The 17,309-nt window shown below is 37.7% G+C and overlaps 1 protein-coding gene across 2 annotated transcripts in view; it reads left to right on the forward strand.

The window, feature by feature from the left end:
• LOC134575828 (WASH complex subunit 2A-like) overlaps window positions 1–14,479 on the forward strand; it is a 67,774-nt gene extending 53,295 nt beyond the window's left edge. Inside the window, exons 26-30 of one of the 2 annotated variants that reach the window (XM_063435259.1) lie at window positions 8,477–8,539; window positions 8,839–9,042; window positions 9,843–10,439; window positions 12,721–12,901; window positions 14,272–14,479. In XM_063435259.1, the coding sequence (XP_063291329.1) occupies window positions 8,477–8,539; window positions 8,839–9,042; window positions 9,843–10,439; window positions 12,721–12,901; window positions 14,272–14,405 (1,179 nt within the window). In that variant the 3' untranslated portion in view covers window positions 14,406–14,479. The remainder of the gene's footprint in view (window positions 1–8,476; window positions 8,540–8,838; window positions 9,043–9,842; window positions 10,440–12,720; window positions 12,902–14,271) is intronic. The other variant, XM_063435260.1, reaches the window with a different exon arrangement.
• Window positions 14,480–17,309: the final 2,830 nt, after the last annotated feature.

The following is a 17,309-nucleotide window of genomic DNA, read 5'->3' on the forward strand; positions in this document are numbered from 1 at the left end:
CTCTAAAGTCACCCATCAGAAGTTGTATACAAAACAGACCAAAATTTAAATGGTGCTTCTATATTATTATTATAATATTTATATAGCTCTTTACAATGGGTGGACTAAGAAACGTGTAATTATAACCAGACAAGTTTGATGCACAGAAACAAAGGGGTTGAGGGCCCTGCTCAATGAGCTTACATGCTAGAGGGAGTGGGGTAAAGTGACACAAAAGGTAAGGGAAGTATTAGGGAAGTAGAGTGGTAGAATCGTTATTCAATAAAGACTTAGTGTGGGTTTTTTTGGAGCCATTAACAGTTTAATTGATATGCTTTTGTAAAAAGGTGAGTTTTTAATTATTTTTTTTAAAGAGTGGAGACAGGGTGAGCATCTAACGGAGAAGGGGAAAGGAGTTCCACAGGAACGGTGCAGCCCTAGAGAAGTCTTGAATGCGAGCATCAGAGGTGGGAGTATGGACAGAGGATAGTCTTCAGCAAAGCGTAGGGGCCTAGACAGAACATATTTGTGTATTAGGGAGGATAGATAGGTGGGAGTAGCATTATGTACAGATTTGAAAGCAGGAGCCAGAATTTTATATTGAGCCCTATATCTTATGGGAAGCCAATGTGGGGACTGACAGAGGGATGAGGCGTGGTAGGTGCGGGCAGACAGGAAGATGAGCCTCGCTGCCGCATTCATTTATAGACTGCAATGGGGCAAGTTGGAAACACGTAAGAACACTGAGAATCGGAATGCAGTAATCAAGGCGAGAGAGGACTGTGGCATGGACCTTAGCCGCATCTGGTGTTAAGTAGGGGTGGATGCGATGTTTTTGAGATGGAAGCGGCAGGATTTGGCGATCGACTGGACATGAGGGGTGGAGGAGAGGTATATGAAACTTATACACCAACTAACATAGTGCACATGTTGCCCCTCTTTTTACGATTTCCCACACTGCCCCCTAAAAAGGAAAAAAACAAAAGTGTGCAAAGTGTGTAGCAAATGTAGCAAAAATATACATCCCAAATATAATAATACTTAATTCCTTAAGAGAATACGGTATTATAGCTGTAGAGCAACATCTAAGCATAAAAAAAAATCCTAGCTTAACACAGTAGTGAAAGGACCACAGAGCGTAGTAAATTGACTCACTCACATGAAATAGACTGTGACCAGGCTTTATATATATATATATATATATATATATATATATATATATAGTGTTTATTGGTGCCCCCCTCACTGGCTATCACGATATTCAGAAGCAGAAAGCAGGATATCCATAGGTATGTGTATACAAAATGCTATCTTATTAAAGGAGTAGCATGCTGACCTTTGAACCTCTTGGTATGATCTGTGTGATTACCCTGTAAGGAAGCATTGTTAGACAATACACTTTGATATTTGTGTACTGCTGAGGTAATTATTTGGTTTCAGTGAAGTATTCTATGACAAGCAAAAAATGTATTAATATTTTATGTCTTGTATTTTTTTTTCCTTCGGACGAGTGAAAGCATAATTTTCTGGGGGTATGTTTTTATTTACATTTCTCATTTGTTAAGTTTACTAAATAAATAAAAAGGCGTGGGGTCGCTGAACGGCAGGGCTGCTTACTGTGCAGCCCTGAGCCAGGAAACCCTCCACTTGGAGGTGTCCCTAGGGGAAATGTAAGCACTGCCTTTTCTCTGAAAAGGCAGTGTTTACATGAAAATGCCTGAAGGGAACTATTATACTCACCAGAACAACTACATTAGGCTGTAGTTGTTCTGGTGACTATAGTGTCCATTTAATAGAAATATATATTTCAGTTTGTGTATTAATAAAAACATAATAAATATTCTACCAAATATTCATAATTTGTTTTAGTCATCCTTTTGGGAAAGGTGCAGCTATAAGCACTCTTCATATCTTTAAGAATACAAAATCCTAAATATATTTTTGTTAAATTATTTATGTAAGTAATTTCAAATTAAAAGGAATAATTTACTGATTGATAACTTGATTTGCAAACTGAGCATTATTAAATAATGTTTTAGAAAGTCAGCACAGCAGGATAGCAAACCAAGAAAGGATGTTTCACCACCTGAGTGAATTAACTCCTAATTAGAGAGAAATAACTTGATTGCGTGTAAAAACTGAACTTTTAGTAAATGTAATGTTAAATTTCAACCACTAGGTGCCAGCTTTAATATATGTACAGAATTGGGACACTAAAGGCACCAAAACAACGTTGGAGTAATTAAGCAGTCTTGGTGTATGGATCATGCTTCTGCAGTCTCACTGCTCAATTCTTAGCCATTTAAGAGTTATACCACTTTGCTTATGCAGCCCTAGCCACAGCTACCTGCATGTGACATACACAGCCTTCCCAAACACTTCCTGTAAAGAATGATCTAATGTTTAAACTTCCTTTGTAGCACAGTCTTGTTTAATTAGGAATGTCTTCTTTCCTGCTCTGTTAATCACCTTCTAGACCCTACAAGAGAGTCATGTGTGTGACTAAAGTTCAATTTACACAGCAGGATATAACCAGTTCTAAAGTAAGTTAACATATGATTGAAAATAAAAATTTCATGCAGGGTGTGTCTGTTACAGCCAGGAAAAGTGTGGCTGTGGCAGAATAAACAGAAGCAAAAGTGATTTAACTCCAAAATGGCAGAGAATTGAGCAGGGAGACCGAAGGATCTATATACTAAAACTGCTTCAAAAGCTAAAGTTTTTCTAATGCCTATAGTATCCCTTTAAAAGTTAGCTTTTATTAGTTATGTTGAAATTCAACCACTAGATGTCAGTCTTATTAGCACACCTAATAGTCATACAAATCATAAAAAAGCAAGCTTTTAAAAACAAAACAAAAGTGAATTTTCCATATGGGCAGCGGCAATACTACAGCAGGTATTTTCCTTCCATAATCCTTCTGGACAGGCAGCGTAAATGTAAAACTTTTAATATGTATGGTAAGTACCACCATTAAAGGGACTCTCCAGTGCCAGGAAAACGCACCCCTTTTCCTGGCTCTACAGAATCCTGCAGTGCCCCTCTCCCTCCCACCCCCCATCCCATGTTGCTGAAGGGGTTAAAACCCCTTCAGTGACTTACCTGAATCCAGCGCTGATGTCCCTCGGCGCTGGGTCAGGCTCCGCTGACGTCTGTGGGGGAGACCTAATGCGCATGTGTGGCAATGGCCACGTGCGCACATTAGACCTCCCCATAGGAAAGCATTATTCAATGTTTTCCTGTGGGGATTCCGGCGACGCTGGAGGTCCTCATGCATCATAAAACACTTTTTTTGTATTTTAAGAACCCAGAAGTCCTTCTAGTGGGTGTCTGATAGACAACCAATAGAGGAGGACTTAACCCTGCAAGGTAATTATTGCAGTTTATAAAAACTCCAATAATTACACTTGCAGGGTTAAGGGTGATGGGAGTTGGCACCCAGACCACTCCAATGGGCAGAAGTGATCTGGGTGCCTGGAGTGTCCCTTTAACCCCTTAAGGACCAAACTTCTGGAATAAAAGGGAATCACGACATGTCACACATGTCATGTGTCCTTAAGGGGTTAACTCCTCCCCTCTTGGGTATAAAACCATAGCCACAACAAAGAACCCCAGTTTTCTGCCAGTCCCTCTAGGAAACAGGTCTTAGGTTGCATTTACCCCTTTGTTCTTTTTCTTCTCTGTAGTAGATGAGTCTGCATGGGTGCAGACTAGGGCAGCTGCAGACAGGTGAGATGCCTATTGAGGCTCTCTGATCTGACCAACTGTGTGGTTGTGATACCTCAGATGTTGCTGAACCTCTTTGGACCACATGCTGGAATTACAGCAATGGCATGCGTTCCATGGATCTCATCTTGCTACCCTCACTTCCACCAGAAACAAAAGGAGCCAGCTAAAGGCTGCGGGGCTATTAGGAGTGTAACGCACGCCGGGGGTTGTTTGTGTTCCATCACTGATACCCTTGTGTGCGCGCACACATGCACAAATGGGGGGCCTTCCTCACTGCAAAATCAGAAATGTAAAGCTCAGGTGAGGGTCTAGATTGGCAAATGCAATTCTACACATGGCAATGGTATCACCTTTTCGCCCTGTGCACTGCAGAGGCGTTTTTAAGGTAAGAAATATTCCATTTCTTTACTTACAAGGTCCTTTGGAGATTATCTGCCCAAGTTTGTAGGTACTCCTTTTTCTGTTTTGTTCCCGACATGTCGAACAGACCTGAGGTGCAAGAATTCCCTGTGAAGCTTGAGAGATGCAAAGCTGGTGCCAAAACAAAACATCTTAATTGCTCTATTTAATGTTTCATTGCCAGGTGGATATCAAAAGAAAAATTGTAATGCATGTATGAAAGAAACTGCGGAGTCATCAAAATCTACAGAAATGTATTTCTTCATTAACTCGTTCCAGCAAAATTTATAAACCTGCATTTCAGGACATTAAAACAGCCATGCTACAAAATATTCCTGTTATTACTGATAATTGTTCTGGGAATTCCCATGACAAAAGAACCAGGTCTCCAGATAATTCTGATTCAGAGGAGTCTGAGACAGCTCATCTTCATATTCTTCAGATTCCTCTGAGTATATTATGGTTTTTGATGTATATTTTATTGGCAAACTGATCAAAGAGGCGTCTCAGGTTATGAAAATGGATGAAGGTATTTCTCTTCATAAGAAAAAAATCTAAGACTTTAACACCCCATCTTAGATTTCAATAATTAATGGCTAGATAAAGAAAAAGGCTTTTTTAACCAAACATTTTAAAACCATCTTTGCTTTTTTTCAGGAACAATTAGAATTAGTCCCTAAGGTGGATGTTCCCATAGCACAACTAGTATGTATGTATGTGGATGTGGGTGGGTGGGTGGGTGGGTGGGTGAGATTGGGGGGACTACCATTCCAATTGGTGAAATGTCCAGTTTTCAAGATCCTATGGACAAGAAGTCCGAAACTTAATTGAGAAGAATTTTCAAGGCATTTGCTGCTCAGAGTAAAACCCCAGTTAAAAACTGTCAGGGTCCTCTCTTCTTGACACGCCGCTCGCGTCGTCCTCCCCCCCCTCCCAGCGGCAGCATGTATAACACTGCACGCTGGGAGCCGGCACAATTATCTGAACGCCGGGGTCACTCACGTGACCCGGCGTTAAAGCTACAGCACAGTTATTCACAGTGGGAGGTATAGATATCCCCCACGTGTGATTGTTAATTCCGATTGGAAGTTATCCAATCAGAATTAAGCACAGGATTTAAATACTTACCTTTCCTGTCTCTCAGTGCCCTGTTGTGGTCTTTGATTCCTGTATTGCTTTTTGCTCGTGTGTCTCTCTGGTTACCGTATAATTGGCTTGTTATTCAGATTCTCCTGCTTTCTCCATTCCTTTGACCTCGGCTTGTTTCTCGTTCTCCTGTTTTCTGGCTCCCATTACTTGGCTTGTCTCCTGACTATTCTTAGTATGCTTAGCCCGGCCATTCTAAGGACCGGTACTGCACCCTTTACGATCTGTGACCTGTTAGCGTGTTAGGTTCCCCGAATCGTGACAAAAACATGGACATACTATCAGTGGGTAGAAAAGCAGTGTGGAAAAAATATTGGTCGGATGACGCCCCCTCTAAATATGCGCTACGTGATGTGCTCTTCGAACAAGGCTGGCTTTTTGGTTCATCTTTAGACAATTTACTGAAGTCTGTGGCAGAAGATAGGGAAAAGGCCTTATTGGGAAAAAAGTTATGTTTAGGAACTAATTGGTAAGGAAAAAGTTATCTGGCCCCAACATAAGGCATATATTTTAAGACAATAACAGAGAAAGGGGGGGAAAATGTAGATCTCATCTTACTGAGAAATTCTGACACCAGGCAAGTAGGAGGAATATTGTCCACATTTGCAAGTAGATGGTGAGATGGGTACAAGATACTATTAAGAGGATACATTATAGAATTCAACCATATTTCTCCCCAATCTTTCCTTTGTTTAACTGTTTAATCAAAAGATATAAGGTAATAGGGCACCCCTCAGATGTTCAAGCGGGGGACACTAGCACCTCACAAAACGTCAGTCTGTTAACCTGCGTCCACACTTCGTTTGCCATACCTTATAACTAACATGTTTGACTTAACTATTGTTGAAACTACGTTAAAATATAAAAAGTGCTATGTTTTCGATAAACCACACAACTGTTAATAACTGTAAACCTAAAAACTGGCAATAGCTGTTGTGGCGTTGCTGGTAGCGTTGTATTTATCGTGCACAACAAAATAAAGAATTTAAAAAAAGATATAAGGTAAGCTCTTTGTTCTACAGTGTCACATTGCATAAAAAGAACGTTCTAGAAAAGGTTCCAAAAAAAAAAAAAAAAAGAGGCGTTCCAGGAAACATATTCAAGATTGTTTCTGTCGAAAAACCTGATGGCTGTTTTCATCCAATTCTAGATCTGAAAAAAGTGAATTAAAAAATCTCAAAGAAAAAGTTCAGGATGGAAATGATTCAGTAAGCTTCCATCTGATCAGAGAAGGAGACTTCCTGGCTTCCCTAAACTCGAAAGATGCTTATTTCCATGTCCTCATAGCAATCTGAAGCAGAACGTTTTTAAGATTTGCCATAAGAGAAACGAGATTCTACATTTTCAATGCAAAGCATTGCCATTCAGCCTCTCATACTGATATTCTAAGAGAAAACAGAATACACATAGGTCTGTACCTAGAAGATTGGGTACTAATGCAAGATCACGGATGGATTATCAACAAAGAAAAACTAAAACTTATTTAAACTCAAAAAATTATGTTCCTTGTATCATCATAGATTCCCTACAGATGAAACTTCTTCTACCAACAGGAAAATAAATGAATTGAAATTCTGTAAAAACAGATACAGCTGAGTAAGAGAAGTTATGAGAATTCTTGGTTTGTTAACTTCCATCCAAGCTGTACATTGGGCCAAAGCATGAAAAAGAACGCTGTAAGCAAATCTAAAACTGTAACTGTTGCCCCGTTCAAGGGTTCGTTTAGGGGCATGAAAGCCAACAAAAAAATTGTTTTGTTAGTATATGTAACTAACCCTTTGGAAATATAATTCGTTACAGATGCTGATTTTAAAAGACTGTTTATTTTGTGGCAATAACATCGACTAAACGTATTGAAGAACTTAATTCCTTTGGGACTAAAGCGCCTTATCTTATGTTTCATGTGGATAAAGTTGTGCTTGGACTCCTACCTTCTTTTAGGTCAAAGGTTTCTTCTTGAGCTAATATACAACAAGAAATTGTCCTGGCTACGTTTTGTCAGTATGCTGTTCATCCACAAGAAAACACTTTTCGTAAATTAGATGTAAAATGTACTCTTATTTGGAAAGAATTAGCTTTTTCAGAAGTTCTGTGCATCTTTTTGTTCTTTTTAAAGGTATGAATAAAGAGAAAGCAGCCTCCAAGGCTTCTATAGCCAGATAGATTAAATAAACTATTATAAAAGCTTATCAGGTTTTTGGAGTGACTCGTCCCCTCTACACTAAAGCTTACTCCATGAGAGCCATCTCTGCGTCATGGGCATCTCACGCTTCAGCAAATCAAATTTGCAAAGCAACAAAAAGTTAGAGATCCATGCCTCTGAAGATGCTTCATTTGGGCAAAAGGTTATTCAAGTCGTTGTGCAGTAACCCACCCTTCAGTACAGATTGCTATGTCCCTGCTGTAGTGCTGACGCTGTCTGTATGGAAAAATAGGATCAGTGGCAGTACAAGTGAATGAATATAATTTCCAATGAGTATGTGGCTTGATTTGCTGGGGTTCTATGTTGGTTTTATTCCCAAAAGGGGAGGTGTTAAGTTTGGCGCTTACCATATTTATTAAAAGTTTTAGACTTCTGCAGCCGGTGCTGGAATGAAAATCCCTGCTGTAGTAATACTGCTGATCATATGGAAAATATAATTTACGATGAGTAGAAATTCTGATTATCTCCCAGTTTAAGACGTAATCCAACTGTATGGCCATAAAAGCACTAAGTCAAAATTCCAAATTAGTAATAGTTCTCTTCAGTAAATCTTCCTAAAATAAATTACTACCCAAACTAATACGTAGCTTTTCAAAGGGTAATATACTCACTCAAACGTGAATGAATAGCTAGGATCCAATAGATTAGGAGGCTGAGGGAGATCTATAGTGACAGGCAAAAAAGACCTAGGTATAATCTGGAGAGTCCACCATTGATCTAAATAAACTATAAGAGTCTACAGTTTCAACCACAAGTTTCTTATGGAACTTTATTCAATAATTTAAATACAAGTCTTTTTTACATCACCTCTAGCTCTCATTTTTATAAGAAAATTACCCTGCAACACCATCAAGTAATAAGGAATTTATTTAGTAACCACACATGCTTTTCATACCAAGCCCCTAGGCCAATTAGAGAACACTGTTGACATATGAACATTTGAAACATGGAGTCTTGTATAGAATATATTACATATAGATGTTTTTATTATTTTATTTAACCCTCTTTCATTTTGTATAGCAACCTGCCGATCGTGTGCCAATTAAAACAAAAAGCACGTCCTCTCGGATTGGAAAATTACAAGTAACTATACGTTTAGCGATTTTCATTTAAACTGTCTATTTCTTACTTCTCAAATGGCTGTCAGGTTTGTGGGTGGTATTTTTGTTTTGTTATTTACTGCTTAATAAAAAAAAAGCATCTGTCACTCACTGTGCTTGGACCTGGGCTGTTATGGATTTACTGCACCATTTCCTCTGTACGGCATGTAATCCCTTTCTGGAACAATTTCTCTGCTTTCTCTTTTCTATCAAAGGAGCAGCATCAACAATGGAGTCTAATGTAAATGGTTAAACCCACTATTTTTTTTTTTTTTCCCTCAGGCAAACTTGCATATTAACCCTGCCAGCATGTTACCGGGTGCAGTTCCCAAGCTTACTGGTGCAAGACACGTGACCCCAGAACAACTAGTTTCTGCTCCTGATGTGACAGATACCAGAAGCACTCCCCCAGCAAGCAACAATGTGATTGGGGCAGTGAGTTTTGAAAACCCAGCTCAAATAGACACTCTTCATAATGCTAATAAGGTAATAAAGATTTACTGTTTAAAAGAAAACCCATTTATATGCATTTCAATAGTTTTGTTAGAAATGGATGCTTTATAGAGTCGATTTTTCATATCATTGCTTTTCACAATCAATTTACACTAAAAGTGATCATAACAGTTACACAAGATTTAAAGTAGCTCTGTCACCCTCCACCCCCCAACAATGACCATTTCATAAAGATTAAATCTTTATGAAATGCTCACAAAGACTGCGTTGGAATTTCACTAAAATTCCAATCCAGTCCAAAGATCTCATAAGACAAAGTAGGGACTACTTTCTGTTATATATTTTTCCTATACTTGATAAAAATGCAGAGCGAGCGTTGTCAAATTTTGTCAACCTTCAGCCTTAACCCCTTAAGGACACATGACATGTGTGACATGTCATGATTCCCTTTTATTCCAAAAGTTTGGTCCTTAAGGGGTTAAAAGGCTGTGTCTAAGGAGGACCTTGCAGGATACAAGGCATGTGCGACATTGGCTCCTAGCAGATGAAGTGCCAGTAGCTGAAGTGGACTTCATGAAAGATGTTTGCAGATGTGAAGGACAGGTTCAGGTAAGTAAAAACTACCACCCGAACCACCACGCTGAAAGCAGAGCTTTCACTATCTAGGGTATTTGCAGAATATACAAAGACCCCAGTAGGTGACAGAGCCACATTATAAGAATTAAAAGCTTAAGATTAAAATTATTTTATTTTTTTATTTTATATATAATATATAAAGCCGTGTTAATCTGGGATGTTGTTGTAATTCTGTTTTGCCGTTTCTTACTCTTTAGACTCGAGCCAAAGTTGGTGGGAAAAGGCGCCCACCAACAAGAATGGGCAGAAAACTGGAATCCGAAGATTCTGGTGAGACAGAGGACCTCAGTAGGTCATCTGCAATTTCTGCGACATCTGATACAAAGCTTCAAGATGGATCACTGCAAGCAAACCCTGAAATAAATAGAGAAGAACGTATTTCTTCTATCAAAGTGTCTCTGTCCGAGAATGACATACAGTCTAGTACCAAAACTAGAATTGTTCCAAAACCTCTGACACCTGATGTGAATGACCTGTTTGGTTCAGAGTTGTTTGGAAAAAGTACAGTTGCCAACGCCTCTGCCTCAAAAATTAATGAACCTTCCCCTAATCCAGAATTTACCAACAAACCTCTTGTGGAGGCTGGAAAGAAGTCCTCTTCTGCTTTGGTGTTGAATGAGAATGGCAGTGATGATGATCTCTTCCAACCAGTAAAACCGAAGACCACAAAAGCATTTAGGCCCACATCTCTGGCAGATTATGAACCTGAAGATGATCTCTTTGGAAGTCAGAAAGCGGATCTTCAACCCATTCCAACGAAAGATACCAAGTCTGTTACCAAAGATATATTTGAGGTATAACATTAAATTCTAATCTTTCTTTTTTTACTCCTGGCATTAATAGTTTTGTCTGTATCTTCAAATCTCTTTTTTAGTTTTTGAAGGGGGTAAAAAATATTTTGCCTCTTACTGCAACATAACCCTCCTCAATTAGCCACACCTACTCTTCACAAAATGTGAATTGAAGTACTAAATGTGGCTCAGCCAATGAAAGGTTACTTTGAGCAGAACTGCTAATTTAGCTCTGCGCCACAAATACTTGCTGTCTTCTTATATGTATAGTATTTAAAACATAAATAGGACAAAAGGAAAGAAAATGGGAAAAAGGAGAACCACCCATTAAAGGTGGGTGGAGTCCATTCCCACTTCTAACTACTCCCTTAGGTATAGGGTCACAAAAATATGGTAATAAATCTTTATTTCTAGTAATGGGTAAACAGGTTTACCTAACAAAAAAACATATATTGGACTTTAATTTTAATGTTTAAAAAGGATAATAGATATACCCTAGCAGAAGTGTTAAAGTGATTGGTGAACAAATTCACCCCAAAAAAATATATAGATAATAAATAAAAATAAAACACACCCTAACAAAAGTGTTTTAAAGTGGAAGATGCAACAACATCTATTAAAAGTCTGGAAATGTTCCCATGTAGGTACCCAAATTATGTTATAGGGGGCAGGGATGGGTAGGAGTACAGAGACCTAAAAAAAGGATCAAAGTAACCAGCATACACCTCCCCTATATCGGGTAGAGCTAATAGTCAGATTCTAGCAATACAAAGCAGTAAAAGTAATGGAGAGCGGATAAATGCTGCGAAAGCGGCGGTAAAGGTATAAGGAACTGGTACCAAACGTATTTACTTAACATAGATGTGAACAAATCTTTCTCACGTTCTGTTTAGCTGTTACTATGTCTCGGATCTGTTCAACTATTCCTCCGTGTGATAAGTGACACCATGGGGGAGTGAACAGTCCTACCAGCATACACTTAGTGAGAAATACCTCTATTTCAATGTCCTTAACCAAATACCCAGCTCACATCCACAACAGCTGCTGCTTCAACGCAGCCTCTTGCTATCCCTCAAAACTTGAAAAGTGGGACCAGCGGCTAGCAGCAGATAGAGAGTAGCGGAGAGGTAAGTACAGTTGTTACCAGTATGGACGTATAGGAGAATAAGGATCCCAGCGGATACAAAGTAAACTACCTATAAATACGCCCTGAACTAACTGACTACCTTGTAGCAAACTCAACTGCTGCTTCGAGGCAGCCTAATGGTATCCCTCAAAATAATATGCTAGAATCGGCGTAGACATAGTGGGAGCCCAGGTGGGTCAAAACTTCAGAGTGAATGCATCAGTAAGGAGCAAGCCCGCAAGCTCGACGCGCGTTTCGGCGTTACTGGACGCCTTTCTCAAGAGCTACTCAGTGTGAGTTCCCGGACCTGTTTATAAGGGGGGTCTAATCCCTCCCCTCCTTGGTAATCATCCAATCCGTACTTAAAACATGCTAATGGGATAGGTGACAGATATTTAAAGGATAGTGATTGGCTATTGGGCAGAGACGTGTCAGCAGATTGGCTCACACCAGTCTCTCATTTGCTGAGCTAAATACCTATACTGCATACTTCCAGGATGGAGAATTTTGTGCAAATTGTGTGAAATGTATTGAATAATATATTTATTTTGCATAAATGGCCACCTGCTTACTAGGCAAAACATTTTAAAGTGTGTTATTTTTCCCTACGTGCACACACTCCATTTCCATTTTAACCTATTGTTTTTTTGTTTGTTTTTTTAGAGTAGTTTGTTTATTTGGTAGTGCGATTTAGCATAGATACAAAACACACATACCACCACCCCCTTTCCTATTAGAACAGGGGCAAAAATTGTATTTTATTTTCTTTAAGCACTTTCACACATAAACTATATTACTATGTTTCTAAAAGTCTTTGATTTATTTTTTTTAAGCATGAATTTACTAAATGTGGAGGAGACAGGTATTTAAACAGAATTAATATGTGGTCTAGGATCCACTAGTTTACAAACTTCCCATTCTATTCGCAATTCTGTCATTAAAAAGAAGTGTTTACTTGTAGACTTCTAATATATGTACCACAGGTTTTTTGTTTTGTGTGCAATAGTATGTTTATTTTAAAATAAATATTTCCATATCATATTATTTGATGCAGGTAAACTTGGTTGTACGTGTATAAGTTAAGCATTAAATTATCATATAGTTTGGGACAATTCGTGCTAGAGAAATGTATTGAATAACCATTGTATATTTATTCAGGATGACATATTTGCAACTGAATCCACAAAACCAGGCGAAAAAACAAAAGAGAAGAAAGCAACAGCAGAACCGAATCTTTTTGATGATAACTTGGATATTTTTGCTGACCTCACACAAAAATCTAAAGACAAAAAGATTAAGAAGAAGGTGGAACCCAAGTCTATATTTGATGATGACATGGGTATGTACAGTTTCAGTAATATTTAATATCCCCTCACTAGACATGATTAATTATGGATACGTGTATTGGTACCGCAAAAGTATAAGCTTAAAGGAACATTCTAATGTTAGGAATACAAGCATGTATTCTCAATGTAGTAGTGTCTTACTAACTATTTAAACTGTAGTGATTATTTTGCTTATATTGTCCCTTTAATGTGTCCTGATTGAGATGCTGTACAAATTAATGTATCAATGTGCAGCCAATAAAATAAGAATTTCCTGTTGTGTCTTTGGCCTAAACTCCATTTAGAATAATAGGAAGCAGTTACTAGACATATTGGCTTCTTTTTTGTAATGTGCTCTCATGTCTGTAATCTCTCATAATGTAAAGCATTGTAAAAGCTGTTGGCATGGTTGAAATTGTTTTCCTTACCCCTGACATTTGAACAGAGTTGAATGCAGAGCAAGTGTCATCTGTCGTATTCTAAATTAAATGCTGGTTTTCTAGCTGTAACTCCCTGAAGACTATGTGCCGTCTCTGTGCACTAATTTGACTGGATGTTGATATAGTGACACAGAATGTGATCCAGTACACACTATGCAGGGAACAAAAGGTGACTTATTTACACAGTCACGCATAAGACAATGGTTCAAGGGACATAGAACCTTCTTATCCCTGACTAAATAATTCTAGTGCCAATCTGTGCAAGTATGATTGTATTGATGTGGATTTGTGTTTAGCAGCCTTTAAGTATATATACATGTCTGTTTACTATAGATATAGAGTTTTGATAAATAAATTCACTACAAGTTGTAGAAAGCATAGTACTAGCAGTAGTTGGAGAGCAATACTTGTTGAGTTAAGTGTATTAGTAGACTATATAAATGCATCTGGGAATTTGTGCACTTCTCAGCATGTTGCCTAGTATGTATTTGTTTTCTGTGCAAGAAATATAAAAATGATCTCATAGTTAAATAGAACACAATCATCATACTTCTCAAGACCTATGAATGCAATTTATCCCAGGCAGCTACTGATATGCAAACAAATGAGCAACACTTTTGTTTGATATATTTATTCATCTGATGTTTCGTTGATATCCATTTTAGAATGTTATTCATTAATATTCACTTTATATGAAACCAAATTATACCTTTTGTCTTTTTGACTTGAATGTAAAACCATATCATATTTGTATTTTGTTGCCTAATTTTTTGTTTTATGTAATTAGAGGTTTTTTTGTGGGGTTTTATAAGCACATGTTAAAACTGAACTAAAAAATTGTATTTCTAATTTCGTAAAGGTAATAGGTTTTCATTATGACTTTAAGAAGAAGAAAAAAGAAATCTGTATGGAAAGAATAAATAATGTGTTTCCTCTTATTGCAGATGATATATTTTCATCTAGCAACGTGAAAAAGACCAAGCCAAAAGTAAAACCAAGTCAGCCAGCAGCAGAGCCGAAAACAGACTCCAAACCTTCCAGTGATTTCGAAGATCCTTTAAATGTTTTGGGCAATTGAACAAAAATGTACAATTTTGTACACCTATTTCAATACTTTCCATTCAAAATGTTATCAGTAACTGCATTTTTTTTTAAGAACGTTTATGTGCTGAGAAAGGATGAACTACAAATTCTTATAACTTTATATGCCCTTAACAGATGTTTGTGCCAAACTTTTTGGATTTGGTGTGTGTGTGTGTGTGTGTATATATATATATATGTATTTACAAACCCAGGTGCACACGCTTTCTAGTCCATTGAATACCTAGACACTGGGCCAGTATCTATGTTAAAATTCTTATGGAGGAAAATGGTGTAATCTTTAAATATATTGGTAACTTTGAAGTAAATTACTGTTAAGCAATTCTACATTACTTAGCAGTACTGAAATGTATCATGAGAATAAAATGGTTAAAGGGTGATTCCAGTTTTGAGTTGATCCCGTTTTAATGACTTATAAAGATGAAAAATAATTGCTTAAAATACTCACTTTTGTAGTTCCCGTATTTGATGCAAATCCCCAGGATTTGTTGATTTTGCAACTAGCATTCCTGAAAGCAAGTGACAGCTAAAACTTAGAGAATCCCATCTTTCTCCCATTGCTCTAAATTGAATCACTGAGATCATGCCAGAAACCCCTTGACAATTATTAGAGATATGTAGTAAAGGAGTCAGCTGTTTTCATTATGGGAAAACAGGAATAAAACTGCTGTATATGATAATAGAGGATGCAGTGCTAAATAGCTCAATTCATGTGTTTCATAGTCTTATAGAAGGCTGTGATGGTCCCTTTTGGACTTAGTGGAGCCTTGTATTGTACGTTCACATTGCACTGTATCCTCTTGAGATGCTAATAAGGAAAGTTTTGGGACTAGAACGGAAGCACTTTTTTTTTTTTTTTTTCCCACACTGTTAGGAGTTTTAACCCCTTAAGGACACGTGACATGTCATGATTCCCTTTTATTCCAGCAGTTTGGTCCTTAAGGGGTTAAACCGATATAAAGAAGTCGAGGACAGTGGAGCATTTATTGCACCATGACTTATACAAAGAGTATAGGTTAAGTGTTTGAAGTGTCCTTTAAATCAATTATCCCTAGAAACACTTGGAATTCCATCCAAGGTGTACTGTTTACATGGTTTTTGTTTGTTTGTTTTATGTATTATGGCAATGAGAGACTGTAATAGAGTAAAACTCTACGTTTGTGAGAATTTATATGGAAATTGAAAATAAAGCCTTCCAAGTTACATAATGTATCAATATAAATTAAATCTATACCATAGCTTCTATTTCTAACTCTAATAGAATATGTAAACTAATTAAATGTTGTTGTTAACAAACAGTGTTTTGGTGGTGTGTTATTGAAAATATTTCAGATTTGTATTTAAAACAAGATACTAACTTTGTTTGCACCTGAACCAAATATGTGTTTGGTATCTAAGTTGATCTTATAGCACAGGAAGGTTCAAGATATTTTCATTGAAACCACATTTGGGTAGTTTGTCCCTAAGTGTTTACAGATAAAATATTTTCAGTATATCTTCATAGGTGGTTTTATAAGAAATGTTTAGCTTCAACCCTGACCAACCAATAATTCATACAAGGAGTGATTTTAATTTTTTTTTTTCGTTTTTAACCCTAAATGCATATATTTAGGAAAATATGTTTTATATGCTCCTTCAGTTACATGTACTGTAGTGTTTCAATTATCAAAGTTGCCTTCGGCACCAATCTCAACTTCCCCCAGCATCCGGCTTCACTACCGGGCAGGGGTGCCACTGATTCGCTGAGAGCGGTCAGCTGACACTATCAGCCAATTAGTGAGCCCTCAATTTATAAAACTGGCTTGGAAAAGTTATGTGTTTTTTGTTTTGTTTTGTTTTTACGTTTACCTGCTTCTTTTTTCTTTCGTTTACCTGCTTTCTTAAGCTTTCCACACCCACTGCCAGAGGGACACTGATCTAACCAATATAAAAAATTATGGAATAGTGCATTAGGCATGCTGACGGGTTTACAATTGTGTAGTTGGAAGATCTCTTCACCTTGCAACATTCTGATGGGTGAAGAGAATGATTCTGATCAGTGTGATCATGCAGAACAGTCCCCAGTGTCAGGTTCTCTCTTCTGCTGCTGCACAATAATTCCATATTTCTGTATATAGTAGACAGGCCTAAAACTGAACTGGTTCGGTAAGAGGGAGGAGTGGGGGAGGCTGAAAAAACACCTCTAGCTGATAGGTGTGCCCAATAATGCAATCCGACCAAGTTTATAAACGTTTATTATATACGTTTCAAAAATTTTCTTGCTTTATTTTGGTTTGTATATTTGTTTTAGAAGTGTTTGCTTGCAGATTTAAAAAAATTGTCAAGTGGTTCATGTCCATTTAAAGGAATAACGTACTCACTATAACAACTTCATCTAATTGAAGTTGTTATAGCACCTACAGGATTTCCCTTTAATCTGCCCTCCAAATAGTAATAGTTTAATAGCCACAGCTCTAAGTTCTCTGAATAGGAGAGACAGGTCTGTTACTTCCTGGCTCTCATACAGAGGTATACTGTGATGTCACACGTCCATGTGCAGTGCCATCACAGCTTTCAATAGAGAATCATTGCAATGCTTCTCTATGACAAGATTTTGATTGGCAGATCGAGGTGAGGGCCATGCATGTGCCTACTGTTCGCAGTGCTCCTATTTGAGGAGCATTGCATTAAACCGTTATGCTGGAGTCACACAAGGAAAATTCACGGCAGCACTGAGGGAGAATCAGTGCTGGAGAAAAGGTAAGGTAAATTACTTTTATTTTCCAGCGAACACATGGGAGCCTGCAATAGATAGAGATAGTAATACTATAGCGTTAGTAATACAGATTTGTATTCCTATCACTATAGTATACCTTTAAGCATTTCTGCTATCAGGCGTGGG

This window comes from Pelobates fuscus, chromosome 10 (assembly GCF_036172605.1).
Source record: "Pelobates fuscus isolate aPelFus1 chromosome 10, aPelFus1.pri, whole genome shotgun sequence".
Taxonomy (NCBI): domain Eukaryota; kingdom Metazoa; phylum Chordata; class Amphibia; order Anura; family Pelobatidae; genus Pelobates; species Pelobates fuscus.